General features: G+C 46.5%; 1 protein-coding gene across 1 annotated transcript in view; it reads right to left on the reverse strand.

Annotated features, from left to right (window-relative positions):
* The window catches only part of LOC129834863 (neogenin-like), a 211,934-nt gene that overhangs the window by 82,014 nt on the left and 108,701 nt on the right, over positions 1 to 21,219 (reverse strand). Inside the window, exons 3-4 of the mRNA XM_055900197.1 lie at positions 14,189 to 14,464; positions 10,787 to 10,937 (exon numbers count right to left, since the gene is read on the reverse strand). Coding sequence (XP_055756172.1) covers positions 10,787 to 10,937; positions 14,189 to 14,464 — 427 coding nt within the window. The remainder of the gene's footprint in view (positions 1 to 10,786; positions 10,938 to 14,188; positions 14,465 to 21,219) is intronic.

A 21,219-nucleotide genomic window follows, 5' to 3' on the forward strand; every position in this document is an offset into this window, starting at 1 on the left:
AGGTGGTGAGGATTTGAGTAGACTGAGGAGGAGCGTAGGCCAACAACCAAGTAAGCCACTCCGAAGGCAAGAGACTTTCACCCACACTGCAGCGGAATATTCTTTTTTTACCCCCCAATTTCGTGGTATCCAATTGGTAGTTACAGTCTTGTCTCATCGCTGCAACTCCCATACGAACTCGGGAGAGGCGAAGGTCGAGAGTCATGCGTCCTTCGAAGCAACCCAGCCGTACTGCTTCTTGACACAATGCCCACTTAACCCGGAAGCCAGCCGTGCCAATGTGTCGGAGAAAACACCGTACACCTGGCGACCGTGTCAGCGTGCACTGCGCCCGGCCCGCCACAGGAGTCGCTAGTGCACGATGGGACAAGGACATCCCTGCTGGACAAACCCTCCCCTAACCCGGACGACGCTGGGCCAATAGGGCGCCACCCCATGGGTCTCCCTGGGAGAGGAACCTAGGACTATAGCCCAGGTTCCAATATCTGTCCAGGCTCCCAGCGAGCCCAGGTTCCAATATCTGTTCTCTGTCCAGGCTCCCAGCGAGCCCAGGTTCCAATATCTGTTCTCTGTCCAGGCTCCCAGCGAGCCCAGGTTCCAATATCTGTTCAGGCTCCCAGCGAGCCCAGGTTCCATTATCTGTTCTCTGTCCAGGCCCCCAGCGAGCCCAGGTTCCAATATCTGTCCAGGCTCCCAGCGAGCCCAGGTTCCAATATCTGTTCTCTGTCCAGGCTCCCAGCGAGCCCAGGTTCCAATATCTGTTCTCTGTCCAGGCTCCCAGCGAGCCCAGGTTCCTATATCTGTTCTCTGTCCAGGCTCCCAGCGAGCCCAGGTTCCTATATCTGTCCAGGCTCCCAGTGAGCCCAGGCTCCTATATCTGTTCTCTGTCCAGGCTCCCAGCGAGCCCAGGTTCCTATATCTGTTCTCTGTCCAGGCTCCCAGCGAGCCCAGGTTCCTATATCTGTTCTCTGTCCAGGCTCCCAGCGAGCCCAGGTTCCTATATCTGTTCTCTGTCCAGGCTCCCAGCGAGCCCAGGTTCCTATATCTGTTCTCTGTCCAGGCTCCCAGCGAGCCCAGGTTCCAATATCTGTTCTCTGTCCAGGCTCCCAGCGAGCCCAGGTTCCAATATCTGTTCTCTGTCCAGGCTCCCAGCGAGCCCAGGTTCCTATATCTGTTCTCTGTCCAGGCTCCCAGTGAGCCCAGGTTCAATATGAGAACAACACTTTGAATATGAGTTGTGACTCCAGCGCTGTGCCTCTGCATCTGAAGCTGGGAGAGGTCACACACACGTGCTGAGCTCATCTCTCTCATTTTTGATAGAGCTGTCGGTCTCTAGAAACGGAAGTGGAATATCCGGTGCTGCACTGGGCATTGGTTGGCCGGCCCGGGTCACACTGTCTAAACAGGACCAGAGGGGAATCGTAACAGTCATAACAAAACATTCATTATTAAATGGGCAGGAGTCAGTCATTCAAGCTCAACTTTTGTTTTATGTCTCACCCTCTCGCTTTCATTTTTTTGTGACCAAATTTTTCTTTAGTTTGTCATTTTTCCAGAAGGTATTTAAAGGTACAGGTATAACATTCAAAATCATGTTCATTCAGATATATTCATACATTCAGAATATTTGCATGACATATTTCCTCCAATCCTCCAATACTGTTGGGCTGCCACTCGAAAGAAGAAACTAAAACTAGCAGAGAAATGCAACAAAGAGAAACAGCTTCAACAGTTTAGTAATGTTCTGTATGCAAGGAAAACAAACCAGACCCCTCCATTCCACCCAACCTCCTCAGTCCCCATTCACCCGCCCGCATCCTCCCTCCCCAACTGAAAACCATGTTTCCCATCCCTTCCCACCCTGCATAGCAACCCCCCCGCCACCCGACCTGAAGAAAGCATGCCTAGCACCCCCTCCCATCCATCCCCTGAGTCTCACCTTACATTTCCCCAGAGGCAGTAGGGATGACAACACATTATATTGATGGTGTGTGAATTGAACCATATTGCTATCCTGTCTGAGTAATCTAAATGTAAGAAGTACTTTTGGGTGTCAGGGAAAATGTATGGACGTAAAAAGCACATATTTTCTTTAGGAATGTAGTGAAGTAAAAGTATAAGTTGTCAAAAATATAAATAGTAAAGTAAAGTACAGATACCCCCAAAAACTACTTAAGTAATACTTCTCTCTCCCGTCCGCCCGCTCGCCTGCCTGCTTGGCTGCGCTGCATGGTGAATGCAAACTATTGTGCAGCAGACCCAGGTGTTAGCACTCAGGGAGAAAGCAAGCTGAACCGCCCTCTTTGGCTGGGGCACAATCGGCACTGTGGTGCATTTGGAAAGAGCTTTTGGGGGTGGAGGGGTGAAGAAAACATTCCGTTTCATTTGAGAGCCCCTATCGGGGTAGTAGATGGGTGCTTTCTTTATGCAAACAGATAAGGTCTGTTGATCTGCAATGGGACGCGGGGAAACTGCGAGGACAAGCCAGCTTTAGACGGCTCTGAGCTAACAGCGGTATAAGAACAGACGTAAAATAAAAATCAATGCGAAAAAGACCCAGCCTTGGCCTGGCCTCTTAAATGAGTCATCCATGAAAGTGTTTGTTTTTCTCCGTCTCGTAATGGAAACCCACAAGGCCCTAAGATGGAACTACTCCTGCATACCTTATTTTGATTTCCTTTTCACCAGAGCACTGCGACGACGGTGTACCGATCTTTGGATTAGCGTATCACGATAAAGCTTGCAACCTACATATACACACACATCAGAGGTTATGAATGTTCTTCTGGCAAGGTTAGGGTATGGAGGAAGGCCCTGTATCTGTCATTGGTAACTGAGTGCAGGGTAAGGACAGTGGATGCCATGGGGGAGAGAACCATGTCTAGGATGTGTAGAGACTAAATGGACAGACTGTAAAGAGTTCTCCTCAGCTCCAGTGGCAGAAAACAGCATGTCTGTCTGTCTCCTCAGCTCCAGTGGCAGAAAACAGCATGTCTGTCTGTCTCCTCAGCTCCAGTGGCAGAAAACAGCATGTCTGTCTGTTTCCTCAGCTCCAGTGGCAGAAAACAGCATGTCTGTCTGTTTCCTCAGCTCCAGTGGCAGAAAACAGCATGTCTGTCTGTTTCCTCAGCTCCAGTGGCAGTGATGTCACTCCAAGTCTTCATCTATCATTCTAGCAGCAGCAAGAAACAGCCAATCCGATAACAGATACAGCCATGGAACTCTGAAAGTCTGGTAAGAATCAAGCATAGGTATGTGGCTGATTGGTACTGGCCAATTGTAATAGAAACATAAGTGACTGTAAACTTTAAATCAGGGACCAAGTTCATTCAAAGAGTGTTTGTAAAATGCTAACAATTGTTGCTAAACCGTCAATGACCTCCAATGTGTTTAACTCTGACAGTATTAATAGGACGTACAATAACATGAGCATTTATGATTCTCTTCTCCGAGCCAAAGCTCTCGAGGTGAGGGAGCCATTTTGTTTTGTGTTCCGATGACACATGATTTGTGCCTGCCCACCAACACCGCAGCAGAGCGTGACGCCACGACGGCGTTTCCACGCACGCTCATTTAATAAGAGGGTTATAAATCTGGCGTGCAGAAACGGCAAGCTAGCAAAAGGCGGGGACTCGCCGTTAATCTTGTTAATACTGACGCTGCACAAAAGAACGAGCAAAAATCACAGCCCATTAACATTGATAGGCGGCGTCTGACGGGCCCTCTCCCAGACGCCGAGGAAAACTGCTGCCTAACGTCTATATATTTCTACGCTGTGGCAATTTTCAGGGCCTCTTAAAAAATCATTTTTTAATAGCGCCAGCAGGGAGAGTGTAGCGATTAACCTAAAATTGGATCGAGAACGGAGGTCTTGCAAACTAGAAATCAATCAGAGGTTGGGGAGGGCGGAGTGAGCAATAGTGCTGTAATCAGTGTACAATGAGGCTGGGCGAACTTCTAACTGGCATAAAGCAGTAGGCAACCCAGCGACCGCCCATAACAAGCAGATGGAAATGATCATGTCTGTCTGAGCAGCTACAGTACATCTACACCAAACCTATTCACGCATCTATTGGGGATTACTACAAGTACAGGTCAGGTGAACTTCCTCAGGGCTGTGTTGGCTACAGTGTGCCACTAACTTTGAGGAAAGGCGAGGAGGTCATTTCCTCTACTCTGATAGAGCAGTAACAATGCTCATAAAATGAGAATGTCAAGGACGCAGCTACAGTGATGGGAAAAGCTTACGTGGGGAATGCATGGAGGATACAGACGAGCGTATATAATAAAAAGGTACAGTGTGAGCTGGGAGGGTTCAGTGCATGGAGGATACAGACGAGCGTATATAATAAAGGTACAGTGTGAGCTGGGAGGGTTCAGTGCATGGAGGATACAGACGAGCGTATATAATAAAGGTACAGTGTGAGCTGGGAGAGTTCAGTGCATGGAGGATACAGACGAGCGTATATAATAAAGGTACAGTGTGAGCTGGGAGGGTTCAGTGCATGGAGGATACAGACGAGCGTATATAATAAAGGTACAGTGTGAGCTGGGAGAGTTCAGTGCATGGAGGATACAGACGACCGTATATAATAAAAAGGTACAGTGTGAGCTGGGAGAGTTCAGTGCATGGAGGATACAGACGAGCGTATATAATAAAAAGGTACAGTGTGAGCTGGGAGGGTTCAGTGCATGGAGGATACAGACGAGCGTATATAATAAAAAGGTACAGTGTGAGCTGGGAGGGTTCAGTGCATGGAGGATACAGACGAGCGTATATAATAAAGGTACAGTGTGAGCTGGGAGAGTTCAGTGCATGGAGGATACAGACGAGCGTATATAATAAAGGTACAGTGTGAGCTGGGAGGGTTCAGTGCATGGAGGATACAGACGAGCGTATATAATAAAGGTACAGTGTGAGCTGGGAGGGTTCAGTGCATGGAGGATACAGACGAGCGTATATAATAAAGGTACAGTGTGAGCTGGGAGGGTTCAGTGGCACAGAAGCACCGAGGTCCTACTGCCGCCCCCGCCGGTAACGCCACACTCCAGTGCGGGAAGTAGGACTTCCCAAAGCCAAAGAGGGTAGAAAGTAATCCCATTACAGTCCCACTGCAAAACACATTTCCCCCGCTGAACACCATTCATACATAAGTAAATATCATAAACCCAATCATATTGAAATGAGGGAGCCAAGACAAGGAGAAGAGACCGCTCTGAGAGGCTTGAGGCGTGATTTACATGCAGTCAACTCCGTAGCTTGCCAGTCATGCATTATTCATCCAGGTTATTGACTGCCGGGGATTCTATTAGGTGATAGCAGGATATTTGCCAGAACAAAAGCTGACGGTTGCTTTCATGATCGTTGGCCTTGCGTGTACAGAGCTGATTGACGGGCAAATTCAAAGAGTCGCTACAAGCCTGGGTATTTTGTAGGAGATTCAAGACGGGGTGAGGAGAACAATTTATATTCAACACCTGACTTGCAACATACCATCATGCTAGTGCTTAAACCAGATAAACGGAAAATCTTATGTCTTTGGCTATAGGTATTTTTTACAACGCTTCAGTGTGTGTGGGTCAGAGAATTAGGAACGAGTCTTCTTCACTTGTAAAGGAAAGGGGGATACCTAGTCAGTTGTACAACTGAATGAAGTCAACTGAAATGTGTCTTCCTCATTTAAGCCAATCCCTCTGAATCAGAGGTGTGGGGGGCTGTCTTAATCGACATCCACGTCATCGGTACCCGGGGAACAGTGGTTTTATTTAACTAGGCACGTCAGTTAATTAAGAACAACATCTTATTTACAATGACGGCCTACCGGGGAAGAGTAGGTTAACTACCTTGTTCAGTGACAGAACGACAGATTTTTACCTTGTCAGCTTGGGGATTCGATCCAACAACCTTTTGGTTATTGGCCCAACGCTCCTACCCGCTAGGCTATCTCCCACCCATAGCATCTTTTAAAAGGGTCCCCTTTCATGACTTCCTCATCCCACTGCCCTACACTAGCAGATCCACACCACCAGGGGGCTACATACCGACACAGCCTTGCTGATGCTACTGATTTGGCCACAGAGCTAGAATGTACAGGCCACCATAGCAGAAGTAAAAGGCTGAGCATTGAGCATCACCTTTTTGCCTTTATACATTATCAGGGTAGAGACACCATGTTGTATGGTATGACCAGCTCTTGCAACAGCTACACGTTGCAAAACGTCTAACAGAGTAAATACAGAGCTGACTGCAGCAGTAATTATTATTATTGCACATTTTTTCTGCCTCCATCCAAACCATGGCCGGCAGTTTTTACAGACGTCCTTTTTTAAACCACTCAGACAGCGCTGGCACTAACACACTGCCAGACAATGCCAGCCGGTGTTCCTACACAGACATGGCTCTTACTCAACTTCCCATTCTCCTACATTACATTTAAATCGCTGCATTCATGCCTTCACCATGTTTCATCCTACATCAAAAGTGGTCCCGTGTGGCTCAGTTGGTAGAGCATGGCGTTTGCAACGCCAGGGTTGTGGGTTCATTCCCCACGGGGGGACCAGGATGAATATGTCTGAACTTTCCAATTTGTAAGTCGCTCTGGATAAGAGCGTCTGCTAAATGACTTAAAATGTAAATGTAAAAGGGGGAGATGAGAGGTTATTCTATATGGTCTTTTATATGTTTACTAGCAATATCAATAGGCCCAACCTCATCCTATACTGTAGACCATTGCTGACCAACCCTCTTCCTGGAGATCTACTGTCCCTGTAGGTTTTCAGTCCAACCCTAATTTAGCTAGTTAAGGTCTTGTTGAGCAGTTAATTAGTAGACTCAGGAGTATTAAATTAGGGTTGGACTGAAAACCTACAGGACAGTAGATCTCCAGGAAGAGGGTTGGACTGAAAACACACAGGACGGTAGATCTCCAGGAAGAGGGTTGGACTGAAAACCCACAGGACGGTAGAGCTCCAGGAAGAGGGTTGGACTGAAAACACACAGGACGGTAGAGCTCCAGGAAGAGGGTTGGACTGAAAACCCACAGGACGGTAGATCTCCAGGAAGAGGGTTGGACTGAAAACACACAGGACGGTAGAGCTCCAGGAAGAGGGTTGGACTGAAAACCCACAAGACGGTAGAGCTCCAGGAAGAGGGCTGGGTAGCCCTGCTGTAGACTATAGACCAGGGATGGGCAACTATGATTTGGGTGGGGGGGGGGGGGGGTTGTCACAAAATTATCTGAACTCATCATGAGGGGCCGCAGTGGTTTGGGTCGGACCCACATGTGCACCCCCCCCCCCACACCCTAAAATTGAGATCAAAACATTTTGCCTACCCCCCTCTTGACAGCAGAGATAAAAACATATAGATATTGTTTAAGAGTATTTTTTTGCAATTCTACACATTTTGCCATGGGGGCGAAGAGAAGATTTTGCAATTCTTTAACTCATTTAATGCAATTCTACCCATTTTGCCATAAGGTGGAGAGAAATGTTAAGATATATATATATTTTTTTTTTTGCATTTTCCAATTAAAACAAAAATGGAAAGATAAGACAATATAACAAAATGACAATAACCTTACAAGATAACAGACGTGTGTACATAAATGTTTTTTTTGTTTTTTTTATACACACACACACAATAAAATAAAGTCAAAATCAAAAAATAATGAGACATTGGATCATATGGTCACCTGCCGTAAGCTACATGTTATACATTAAGTGTGAAACATTACGCCAGGGTTACATAGAGATGCAATCAATATGCTGTGAGATTCTCCATATAGTCAATAAAAGGTTGCCAAATTCTGTAAAATGTCTAACTTATTCCTCAAGCAGTAAGTGATTTTCTCCAGTGGGATACAACTATTAACTTCTGATAGCCACATTGCAACTGGCAGGGAGGAATCTGATTTCCATTTCTAGGCAATACATTTCTTGGCAATCGCTAGCAATATTTCTGTTAGCTTTATAGTTTGGCTTTGCCTAAGATTGGAGTTAGTAAAGTTACCCAGTAGACAGACCTCCAGGTTTAAAGGGAATGCAACCCCATGAATTGAGGATATTGTATCTCAAACCCCCTGCCAGAAACCGTGTAGTTTTGAACAATGCCAAGTGGAATGTTCCTTCATCTGAGCCACATCTAAAACATAGGGAAGAGATATCAGGGTTGAACTTGTGCAATCTAGACGGGGTGATATTGAGCTGATGGAGGAAATTAACCTGGATAACTGTTTAGAATTTTAATATGATATCTGAGTGAGACTGACTAACAAAATCAACGGGGGAGCCACGGCCGTTAATTTGACCATGATTACTAAGTTTAGATGGGTAAATTATTCTAGCAGCCATCTATCAAAAGAATGTCAGCTGACATGAGCTAAAGGAGTGACTATCAGTGACCGACATAAGAGAAAAACTGCTGATGCACAACCAAATTTAAAAATTGCACCTTGAGTATAAAATTAAAAAGCCTTCAAAAGGGGGTTGCCCATTCCTGCTGCAGACAATTGTTTGATTGGTCGATGGCATGACAATGAATGAATGTCAGAAGAGTTGGCTATGCAGATAGAATATGGAACTACGATGTCTGTCCTGAGAGACTTATAACGAGAGTAGGGCTTCTGAACCTCAGTCACACTAACGACTACTACCAATGTGTTGAACAGTCACTGTTGAGTAGAATGAATCTCCAGACCTCTAAGAAACAGACTAGCCAGAGGAGTTCCTGTAGAGGCAACCCTGTAGAGAAACTGTAGACCCCTCTCCCTCCAACTCTCCATCTTAAAACATATTCTCTCTGACTCATCCTATCAACAGGGTATTTTACCATGCCAGAGATGCTACCGCAGCGAGACATCAACCACCTTCGAGTGTCAGCGCCAGAGCTTTAACATAAATCAACTTTGTCCTCTTACCGAGTCATCGCCATCTCTACACATCTCCATAAACTTCCTGTCGTGGGAGATACGGGATTCAGTCTACTTCAACAGCTCTGATTGCGATACGGTTCCATACAGTCAACCAATTATGAGGCTCCGTACGGATTCCCTCCTCTTTTCCTCCCTCCGTTCCAATTATTACAAAGTGACAGTGCTTCTCTTCCTCTGAAGTCTGCCTTGGAGGGAAGGGACGCGCTGGAGGAGAAACAAGATCAGATCTCCACTCTGCCAGCGGTTGCTTAATTGTCAATCCTGTGTTACTATGTTAGAATGGCCTAACTTAATGTATTCATCACACGGCTGTGCGTGTTCCTGGGTAAAGTGGCCTGGGTAAGAAGGGAGGACCTCCCATTTGTTCAGCACACGCTCTAATTAACAATGTAAGCACCCCCTCAACCCCCCCCATCCCAGAGTACCACAGGGATATTTGGAATGTGGGCAATGAAGAACATATATTGTAATGAATATTTAACTTAATAACTCTTATTATCAGTCTGCCACACTCAGCTGTGGTTTTCAAAAATGACACAGTGCATCCAAGACCAATATACCAAGATAGTGAGATAGTCAACTCTACCGGGACTGAGACAGAAGCTGATATGAAAGTGTCTGACACTATGTTGAAGATGTTCTCTTGTTAGAAGGAGACAATGTCCTTGACAAGCTGAACTTCAGAAGAGATGTGTTAAATGTGCGAGACAACGTTCTTAACCAAAATAATGAGCCCTCATCTCTCGTCTCTGTTTCTTAGCCTGTCCCCTTCACTTACATACTTATTACCGGAAGGGACAAACTGAAAACACGGCTGTGTGGTAACCAGGTAAAACCCACACAAACCAAGGCAGGAACTTTGGAATTGACCAGAACTCGACCCTGTGTGTGTCAGTGTGCGTGAGTGTGTAGAGTCCTGTGTGTGTGTGTGTATAGAGACCGTGCAAAAGTGAAAATGAATACAAGGGTCAACTCAGATAGCCCGTGTAACCACTCTGTTAGCTATTCTGTCCACACAGCTCTCCCGGAGGTTTGGCTTGAGCCACAGCTCTCCCGGGGGATTGGCTTGAGCCACAGCTCTCCCGGGGGTTTGGCTTGAGCCACAGCTCTCCCGGGGGTTTGGCTTGAGCCACAGCTCTCCCGGGGGTTTGGCTTGAGCCACAGCTCTCCCGGGGGTTTGGCTTGAGCCACAGCTCTCCTGGGGGTTTGGCTTGAGCCACAGCTCTCCCAGGGGTTTGGCTTGAGCCACAGCTCTCCCAGGGGTTTGGCTTGAGCCACAGCTCTCCCAAGGGATTGGCTTGATCCACAGCTCTCCCAGGGGAGTGCTAAGAGTGTGACACTCTCCCGGGGTTTTGATTTGTGAACTCCCTGACACGGCTGGCAGCCCCGTCCTTGTTGTCTCCCTGCTGGAGTGGCAGTGTTTTTGGCCCCGTCGGTGGCGCGCTCAGACACTCAGGCCCAGTGGCGTTAACACCTCGGGGAACAGGCGCCAGCTCTTTAAGTGTTTGCACTTTGGGCACAAGGCACAAAGGAAGCTGGTACTGCTATAGGAGTGTGACTAGGAACGTCTGAGGGCTAGAGGAACACAGTCACACTACCTTACGGACATGTTTAATGACTGATTCAATCATCAACATGATTCAAACACTACAAATGAACACAACTTGATTTCTGTGCTAACATGGATGGATATAAACAAAGTAACTTATGGCAATGAGGAGATGAAAAAAGTATTTCCAGTTGGACAGCCATTTGAGCTGTTTGATTTATACTGTTGAGTTGGAAGAAATGGGTTTGCAAGGAATACACATTTAAAATTCTCTCTAAAAATAGGGCTTTCGGGTCCAACTCACCTCTCCTCGACAAGCTTGTCTCCCACCATCCATCGGACGTAGGGCGCTGGGTAACCCGTCACCACACACGGCAGCAGCAAGCTGGCCCCCACCACTTTGGTCACAGGAAGTGGCTCTACCAGGAACTCCAGTTCTCTCTCCTCTCCGGTTTCTGTCCAAACAAAGAGCAGGGTCGACCTCTGGTTAACGTGTGTCATCATTCCTCACTTCAAAAGACTCCCATCCTGAGATCTGATCAGTAAAATGACCAACACCTCTGATGACCACTCAGGTCGCCCAACTGGCTGAACTGCTTTGCCCAAAGTTAACCCCTTGAGATGGCGAAAAGACAGTGACTCTGAAGGTGTGATTAACCTCTTAATTATTTTAAGACCTTTTCAGTCAATTCAAGAAATTAGTTGAAATTCCCTTCAAAGAATTGAAAACAATTGCATTAATTTTCGATGCGGATTTTTGAAGTTAACTCAATTGAAATGCAACGGACCCCCCCATTGTTCTCTCAGTCAACTGTTTCAGTCCATGTATGGTACCACCAAAGAACTCCTGAAACGCCTTGTTGCTTCTATGATGCAAAACATCTTGTGTGTATGTGTGCTTGTGGTAGTGTGTTTTGAATACACTCTCAGCCACACATACTGAGAGACATAGAAAAATACAGCAGCTGGGACGCGTTGAAGTCTGATTACCACCTCTAATATCTTCTCTGCGCTGCCTGACAGACCCCAGCCCTGAACAACTCCACTAAATAAAAGTTCTGGCGGTTGAAGCTGTGACACAATGGAATTCAGCCCCCTTTGAGTGGAGATTGAGTTACAGTTCCCTCTGATAAGCCCACTGGGTGCTCTCTCTCCGTGTGTGCGTGCGTCTCTCAATTCAAAGGGCTGGAATAAACTAAAGTGGAATAAACAAAAAATGAACCGTAAACATTACACTCACAGAAGTTCCAAAATAATAAAGACATTACAAATGTCATATGTATATATACAGTGTTGTAACGATGTACAAATGGTTAAAGTACAAAAGGGAAAATAAATAAGGGTTGTATTTACAACAGTGTTTGTTCTTCACTGGTTGACCTTTTGTGCTCCCGAGTGGCGCAGTGGTCTAAGATACTGCATCGCAATGCAATAGGCGTCACTGCAGTACCTGGTTCAAATCCAGGCTGCATCACATCCAGCCGTGATTGGAAGTCCCATAGGGTGAAGCACAATTGGCCCAACGTCATCCGGGTTTTGCTGGGGTAGGCCGTCATTGTAAATAAGAATTTGTTCTTAACTGACTTGCCTAGTTAAATAAAGGTAAAATAAAAACATTTAATAAAAATCTTGTGTCAACAGGTCACAAATCTTGCTGCTGTGATGGCACACTGTGGTATTTCACCCGGGAGGATATGGGAGGATATCAAAATCGGTTTTGTTTTTGAATTCTTTGTGAATCTGTGTAATCTGAGGGAAATATGTGTCTCTAATATGGTCATACATTGGGCAGGAGGTTAGGAAGTGGAGCTCAGTTTCCACCTCATTTTGTAAGGCAGTGAGCACATAGCCAGGTCTGCCTACGGCGGCCTTTCTCAATAGCAAGGCTATGCTCACTGAGTCTGTACATAGTCAAAGCTTTCCTTATTACGTTTGGGTCAGTCACAGTGGTCATGTATTCTGCCACTGTGTACTCTCTGTTTAGGGCCAAATAGCATTCTAGTTTGTCCTACTTTTTTGTTACTTCTTTCCAATGTGTCAAGTAATTACCTTTTTGTTTTCTCATGATTTGGTTGGGTCTAATTGTGTTGCTGTCCTGGGGCTCTGTGGGGTGTGTTTGTGAACAGAGCCCCAGGACCAGCTTGCTTAGGGGACTCTTCTCCAGGTTCATCTCTCTGTAGGTGATGGCTTTGTTATGGAAGGTTTGGGAATCGCTTCCTTTTAGGTGGTTGTAGAATTCAACGTCTCTTTTCTGGATTTTGATAATTAGCGGGTATCGGCCTAATTCTGCTCTGCATGCATTATTTAGTGTTCTACGTTGTACACAGAGGATAGTCTCTCTCTCCATGAGGCCGGGTCAAATGTGTTCATGCTGGAGGTAAATTACTTGAGTGGAGGAGTGGTACACCATGTACAAGTCTCTCAGTGTTCAACTGGCAGTAATGTCTGACCACGAGGGGTCTGCTCCGAGTATCGGCCAATAGTAGTCTACAGCCATAGCAGCGGGAAGTAGTTTCGGCGTGGGGGGGTGCTGCGAGCTGAAGATGTCTAGAATCGGGGCGCTAATACAGGACTAGTAAAGGTCCACTGCACTAATTCTGTGATATTTTTTTGTTTGTTGAAAAAACTAAATGTATTTGAGTGTTTACCAGCATTTGTAACTTGAGTCTGATAACAGTTAATATGATAATACTTGTGGAATATAAAAATACTTGCTTGATACGTTTTCCAGTTTCTTGAAAAACTTTGCAAATCCAAATTATTTCTATGTGAAAACTGAAACGGTCGATGCCTTCCTTTTCCATGTTAGCAGACGCTCTTATCCACAGCAACTAACAGTAGTGAGCACATACATTTTTATACTTTTTGGTACCGATCCCCTGTGGGAATCCAACCCACAACCATAGCATTGCAAGCACCATGCCGTACCAGATGAGCCACATCACATCTCATCACAAACCACCTGATGTCTCAAAGTACTCAATTACTGTAGTGTACATTGTTTTTCTTCATGGTGATAGAAAGTCTACAGGTACAAACCTAGATGACCTGCCTATATACAACACAGTAATGTACATTAAGTGGTTTGTAAAGATGGTAAATTAATACTGCACAAAGAGGGGTTATTTTCCATGTTATTTGATCAAGAAAAATATCTAATTTGATGTGGATGTTTTGTGTCTTTGCCCAGAACTTTGAACCTTTTGATGTAAACGTTTGAGGACAGGGTTTTATTCTTTCTGGATTCCATTAGAATGACAACAGCAGAGAAAGGCACAGGGCAACAACTCTTACAATTCCAACGATTGAATGCTGTAAATACTGTTATTAATTCTAAACTGGGTGGTTAGAACTCTGAACGCTGATTGGCTGAAAGCCAAATCAGATCGTATACCATGATTTTTTTTTTTTTTTTGACTTTGGTAACCAGTTTATAATAGCAATAAGGCACCTTGGGGGTTTGTGGTATATGGCCAATATACCATGGCTAATGGCTGTGTCCAGGCACTCCACGTTGCGTCTTGCATAAGAACAGCCCTTAGCCGTGGAATATTGGTCACATACCACATCCTCTCAGGCCTTATTGCTTAATTATACAACTACTGTACCTTTTCTTTCCTCTGCCAAAGCAGAGATGCTGAAGAAAGGTTATTGCACACACTAGACGTCTAGATCGGTCCTTGTTATATTGTATCTATAGTATTACCTGGCAGTATTGTGAGCTGGGCCTCTTCACTGGTCTTGGCGGGCCCAGCGTTCTCCACCATGCAGCGGTAGAGCCCAGCGTCGGCCTCCGAAGCGTTGCTCACCACCAGGGCTCCGTTGGGTAGCTGCACCAGCCTAGAGCTCAGCTCCAGGGGCTCACGCTCACGCTCCCACCGGGCTAAAGGCACCAGGTCTGGGTTGACGTCGCACGCCAGAACCTGGCTGTCTCCCAGGCGTATGCTGGCTGCTGCCGGCTGGCTGGAGAACCGGGGCATACCTGGGGAGGAAGAGGGAGGAAGGTTGGTGTTAAAAGTTCATGTTTTTCATTTCTGTTCTGCTGTTGCTTTGATGACACATAAGCATGTTTGAGTTGAGAGGAGAGCAAAAGAGGAGGAGAGCACGAGGAGACAGATCAAAAGAGGCTTGAGTTCTGCCAGTATGCTACTGCCTACAGCTACACAGCTGTACAACCAGTTTCATGTGTTTCATCAGGAAATATGCCTACGTATCTGTTTACGAGTGGGCCTGATCTCAAGATTTGCAATTATTACCTAACAGTGGGACAGAAATCTATTTTTCCAAATCCGATCCATTCCTAATCCATCTGTAAGAGGTAATAACCCCAGCCTGAACTACTCCTGGCTGTGATCCACGTTGGTGTAAAGTAATGCGTCTATCATCCCTGACAGAACGCTCCAGAACCCAGGGAGGCTAATTTGCCGTAGTGAGAAAATATTTCGCAACACTAATTAAAAAGCTGAATCCACAGGCTGTTTGTGTTCCTCTCCCTACTTTCATCTGTGATAATTATTTCCCGCGTTTAAAGCCATTGATCTGAAACCTCGGTCTATGCCGAGCGGCGTATGTCGAGAAACGACACGGCGACAACATTTCATTTGGAAAGAAAGCCTGACCGAAATGGAAACACGGTGCAAGTATACTATAATATAGAAGTTAGACGATCTGGTCTTTAAAAACATTGGGCCACTTCACACACACACACACACACACAAAATGGGGGAAGAATTCAATGTGAGGCCTGTTAATGTGATGGTGGTCTGTGTGAATGTTTTGGTTGGCCGGGCTGTTTCCCTGGCGATGCGGAGTCAGTGGTTGTTGTTTGTTCTGGCTTGGTTGAAGCTGTGTGTCCGCAGACAGGAAGAAGTGTTGAAGCTGTGTGTGTGCGTGCGTGTGTGTCACTACAGGCTTTGGGCTCCCCTCTCAGGGGGTTGGGGTGAGGGTGGTGAGAGAGTGACAGCTCTGGAATATATCCCACTTCAGAGAAGGCTGAGAGCTGAGACCCCCGTCCACCGCTGAGACCCCGTCTCCACTCAGCACCACATCTCTTCTAACTGTTGGTGTGTGGGAGATGCAGCAGCAGCAACAAACAAACACCTCCATAGTGGTGTCGTCATACATACACACAACAGCCTGGTTTCTATGCTCTCTGTAATACTGTATAAGACAGACAAAGTCAAACACTGCAGATTTCTCCACTACACATTCACTCTAACAGAAAAAGTTCACATAAAACCTCAAAGGCCTCTGAGTTGATGTGGCTGCAGTGACAGAGAATCCGTCCTATATGTCTGCCTCTCGGGTAGATTCTGATCTGTAAATGCAGCACTGTGTTAGGTACAGGACATGATACGTCAAAGACAACCTTGAAAACAATGCCCGAAAGGTGATCTGCCTCCAGATGTGGGATGCATATAGCCTGGCATATACATGGCTGCCCCAGGCCTCACAGCTGCCTGAGGACCCCAGGGACGTCATTAAATAGCTATGTTGGAAAATAGGGAGGAAACTGGGGTTAGTTAGGACTGAACGTCAACAGAGGGAGGGAAAGAACAGAACCTGTACTATATTGTCCATTTAATGGAAACGAAAGGAGACACTATCACAATACCCAACCTCACACACAGGTGGGAGTGTACCTTCTCTACCAGCCTGGCTTGCTGGATGACTGGCTGGCTGCCTGGATGACCAGTGCCCTGAGCACCTTCTCCATGCTCTTCACTTTGTATTTAGGCCCTGGAGCTACAGTGATGGCCTCCCTTTCCTGTTGCCACAGTGATGGCCTCCCTTTCCTGTTGCCACAGTGATGGCCTCCCTTTCCTGTTGCCACAGTGATGGCCTCCCTTTCCTGTTGCCACAGTGATGGCCTCCCTTTCCTGTTGCCACAGTGATGGCCTCCCTTTCCTGTTGCCACAGTGATGGCCTCCCTTTCCTGTTGCCACAGTGATGGCCTCCCTTTCCTGTTGCCACAGTGATGGCCTCCCTTTCCTGTTGCCACATCAGATCTACAGTGGACCGGAGGTGAGTGCATCAATTTGTGGTAGTGTGTGTGTGTGTGTGTGTGTGTGTGTGTGTGTGTGTGTGTGTGTGTGTGTGTGTGTGTGTGTGTGTGAGATAGAAGGGAGATTCTAAAGCTAACACTAAATTAATCCCAATTGTCCCATTTAATCGACAGGGTGGCTCCTCATGTTCCAGCCGCCTGCCAGACGGTATCTATCACGAGGCGCTGCTGCGCCGACCATTTTTACTCTTATTAACACTGAGTGATGAGATGGGCCCATATCAACTCAGAGCAATAGAGAGTTTTAAGTGTTTGATATGCAGTGCAAATGCAGGGCAGCTTCCCCGTTATCGTCGGTCTGTAGGACTATCTGTGGTGTACAGAGCTGCAATTAAAATAACCTATTCCACTCAGACTGCAAACGACATACTTAACAAATGTCATTTTTGGAGCTCAAGTCAAACTACCGGGGAAGATGACTAAGAAATCTGCTTAATCTTGCATCATTCACTGATTTAAAAACCTACATTACCTGCATTTGTTGGTAGTAAAAGTAATCATCATTCTGGAGATTAGTGAAACAGCACAATGTCTGGTTTAAGGACGATACCCGTGAAAAGACAGAGGATCTCCCCACCTCTGAGCAAACTGAGCATCACACAATGTGGCTCCTACCATTTTAATTAAAAGCAGGTCTAGAATCAGTAAAGAGAGCTTAACGGAATATGCAGAAGGCTTTAGGGATTTCGTATACTCGATTCAACAGAATTAGGAATTTTAGAAGCACACATACACACATACAGAAAAGCTTTAGGGATCTCTCCAACGAAATTCAACAGAATTAGTCTCTTTACGGCAGAAAATAGCTGGCGTTCTCCTTTTGACCAGGAGACATTCCTGGAGAGTTAGTCATGCCTGTTTTTCCAGGCCCGTTAAGATCAAGTTTCTTTCCCGAATTGGGGGGGGGGGGGGGGGTTGGAATTGCCCACGGATTGGAAGTTTGTACCTCATACACGGCTATTGAGTTTCAGCAGGACTGGTTTTCTACCTGGTGTTCTATCCTTCTCCCTGTCCGGTCCTGTCAATGCCAATCATCCAAGAGCAATAGCTGGCCCGTGTTTGTAACAGTGGTGTGGACGGGGCAGGGAGAGAAATGCCCGAGGCACTGGAACACAGATGAACATTTTGGGAGAGTCAGTTCCTTTATAATTCACCTTAAAATAATAAATAAAATAAACACGTTTTTACAGGAAACGTGCCATTGAAATCAAGACCCCTAATGTAGCCTCGTTTAAGTGACTTGTGACAAACGTACTGGTGCTACCACCCCATAGCATGCCCCTTCTCTCAGGTACACTCTCACACACTGGCTGAACACACCAACAGAACAATCACATTCTTATTGGCCGGACGCTTGATCAATTCCACGGGGCATACAGAGCCCGCCGTTTCAGAGCATCAAGCCGTGATTTGATAGGATGACCCTGGTCACTGCGGGGGATATTGTCAACACCCTACCCAATATGAAGACTTAGAACAGTGTGAAGACATGCGATCGATCAGACGTTTCTCTGTGCCAGACTGAGTGATATTGAAGACGCAGCATCATTCACAAAATGCTGATAATGCAGAAAATATGCCATGTGTGGGCTATGGTGTGTGTCATGTCACGTGTAAATTTGTACATACTGCAGGGATATTTGCCTTGGTATTTAAAAATCGCATCTAGGCATCCATAGCCTATTGTTTCTTTAATTCTATGGTCCGTAGCCAATCCCAGCCATGCTCCCTTGAGGCCATACTGCAGTATAAGAGGTCATTAATTCACTTATTCAAGGTTTTAGGACATCGCTGAGAATTTTCAATCAGGTTCACAATCATTCCTCTGTTACAATGACTCAGCCAGTCTCTCAACGGTGAGTTCTTTAAAGGCCCGAGGATTAAAGGCCCGACTGATTCACACAATCACAAGCAGCAGAGACTCATGTTTTCATCCATTTTGTGGCTGTTCACAAAGTGTCAGAGAGACTCGGCTGGGGAAGAATTTACAGAAGCTGTAAAGCAATGGTATGAGAAAATAAATCTGTCGCTGGGAAGGTGGCAGTACTGTACCTCAGAACCTCTGGGTTGGTAGTAAACACCAAATGGCGCTCTGTGGGAGGTCAGGGCTCACATTACCAGGAAAAGGGGGAGGAATCATCTTCCCGGGCAGTATAAATAACCAGCGACCGTTCCGCAAGACAATCGCTTACATTTTCCTCCGCTTTGGCTGTCAAACATTCATTGCCTTGTTACGTAAATCCAAACACAGCCGTCTCCCTCCGAATCAAAGGCGGCCATTTTGTTCCAGTGTTTTTCTCTATTAACTGAGGAGTTAAGGAGACGAGAGCCGAGCCACGTGTGTGGGCCATGCTAGCCAGGATCCTTGGGACGTCACACTGATGTCACCACATTGACGTTGACATTTAAAATGGTTAACGGTTAAGGTTAGGGATAGGTAAGGCTTAAGCTTTCAGGTAGTGACGTCCCAAGGATACTGAATAGCACTAACCGTGTGTGTCTGACGTGACCCAGTTCACTGATGAGTTCAGAGCCTTAAGAGGCTGTGCATATTGCATGACTCCAACACAGGACAATGAATACTTTATACAGCAAAGAGACTAAGACAGCTATGTGCTTGCCTGGCTATCATCAGCATGAGGAAGAGATGCTGTATACACCAGCTTGGTTTGTAAACAAATGCATCCTTCCAATCACAAATGAATTACAGGTCTGACGTCATTGAATGGCTGAAGACATTGTAGAAACTCGTTCACTTATACAATTGTGTTAGATAAGTGAAAAAAGGCAGTGAGGGATATATACCACCTACAGTGCCTTAGGAAAGTATTTAGACCCCTTGACAATTTCCACATTTTGTTACGTTACAGCCCTACTCTAAAATAGATTAAATAAATACTTATCCTTGGCAATCTACACACCATACCCCATAATGACAAAGCGAAAATAGGTTAGAAATATTTGATGTTTTTTTTTTTTTAAGAAAAAAAGAAAAGAAATTGCTTATTTACATAAGAATTCAGACCCTTTGCTCTGAGACTCGAAGTTGAACTCGGGTGCATCCTGTTTCCATTGATCATCCTTGGAATGTTTCTACAACTTGATTGGAGTCCACCTGTGATAAACGTAATTGATTGGACATGATTTGTAAAGGCAGACACCTGTCTATATAAGGTCCCACAGTTGACAGTACATCCGATCCTCGTTTGCTAAGTCAAACGACACCGCTGGTTCTGCTCACACTGCCCTACCCTGTGCTTTGACCTCTTTCTCCCCTCTCTCTCCAGATGAAATCTCGCGTCTTGTGACGGCCGGCCGCCCAACAACCTGCCCGCTTGACCCTATCCCCTCCTCTCTTCTCCAGACCATTTCCGGAGACCTTCTCCCTTACCTCACCTCGCTCATCAACTCATCCTTGACCGCTGGCTACGTCCCTTCCGTCTTCAAGAGAGCGAGAGTTGCACCCCTTCTGAAAAAACCTACACTCGATCCCTCCGATGTCAACAACTACAGACCAGTATCCCTTCTTTCTTTTCTCTCCAAAACTCTTGAACGTGCCGTCCTTGGCCAGCTCTCCTGCTATCTCTCTCAGAATGACCTTCTTGATCCAAATCAGTCAGGTTTCAAGACTAGTCATTCAACTGAGACTGCTCTTCTCTGTGTCACGGAGGCGCTCCGCACTGCTAAAGCTAACTCTCTCTCCTCTGCTCTCATCCTTCTAGACCTATCGGCTGCCTTTGATACTGTGAACCATCAGATCCTCCTCTCCACCCTCTCCGAGCTGGGCATCTCCGGCGCGGCCCACGCTTGGATTGCGTCCTACCTGACAGGTCGCTCCTACCAGGTGGCGTGGCGAGAATCTGTCTCCGCACCACGTGCTCTCACCACTGGTGTCCCCCAGGGCTCTGTTCTAGGCCCTCTCCTATTCTCGCTATACACCAAGTCACTTGGCTCTGTCATATCCTCACATGGTCTCTCCTATCATTGCTATGCAGACGACACACAATTAATCTTCTCCTTTCCCCCCTCTGATAACCAGGTGGTGAATCGCATCTCTGCATGTCTGGCAGACATATCAGTGTGGATGACGGATCACCACCTCAAGCTGAACCTCGGCAAGACGGAGCTGCTCTTCCTCCCGGGGAAGGACTGCCCGTTCCATGATCTCGCCATCACGGTTGACAACTCCATTGTGTCCTCCTCCGAGTGCTAAGAACCTTGGCGTGATCCTGGACAACACCCTGTCGTTCTCAACTAACATCAAGGCGGTGACCCGTTCCTGTAGGTTCATGCTCTACAACATTCGCAGAGTACGACCCTGCCTCACGCAGGAAGCGGCGCAGGTCCTAATCCAGGCACTTGTCATCTCCCGTCTGGATTACTGCAACTCGCTGTTGGCTGGGCTCCCTGCCTGTGCCATTAAACCCCTACAACTCATCCAGAACGCCGCAGCCCGTCTGGTGTTCAACTTTCCCAAGTTCTCTCACGTCACCCCGCTCCTCCGCTCTCTCCACTGGCTTCCAGTTGAAGCTCGCATCCGCTACAAGACCATGGTGCTTGCCTACGGAGCTGTGAGGGGAACGGCACCTCCGTACCTTCAGGCTCTGATCAGGCCCTACACCCAAACAAGGGCACTGCGTTCATCCACCTCTGGCCTGCTCGCCTCCCTACCT

Source organism: Salvelinus fontinalis, chromosome 35, assembly GCF_029448725.1.
Source record: "Salvelinus fontinalis isolate EN_2023a chromosome 35, ASM2944872v1, whole genome shotgun sequence".
Lineage (NCBI taxonomy): Eukaryota > Metazoa > Chordata > Actinopteri > Salmoniformes > Salmonidae > Salvelinus > Salvelinus fontinalis.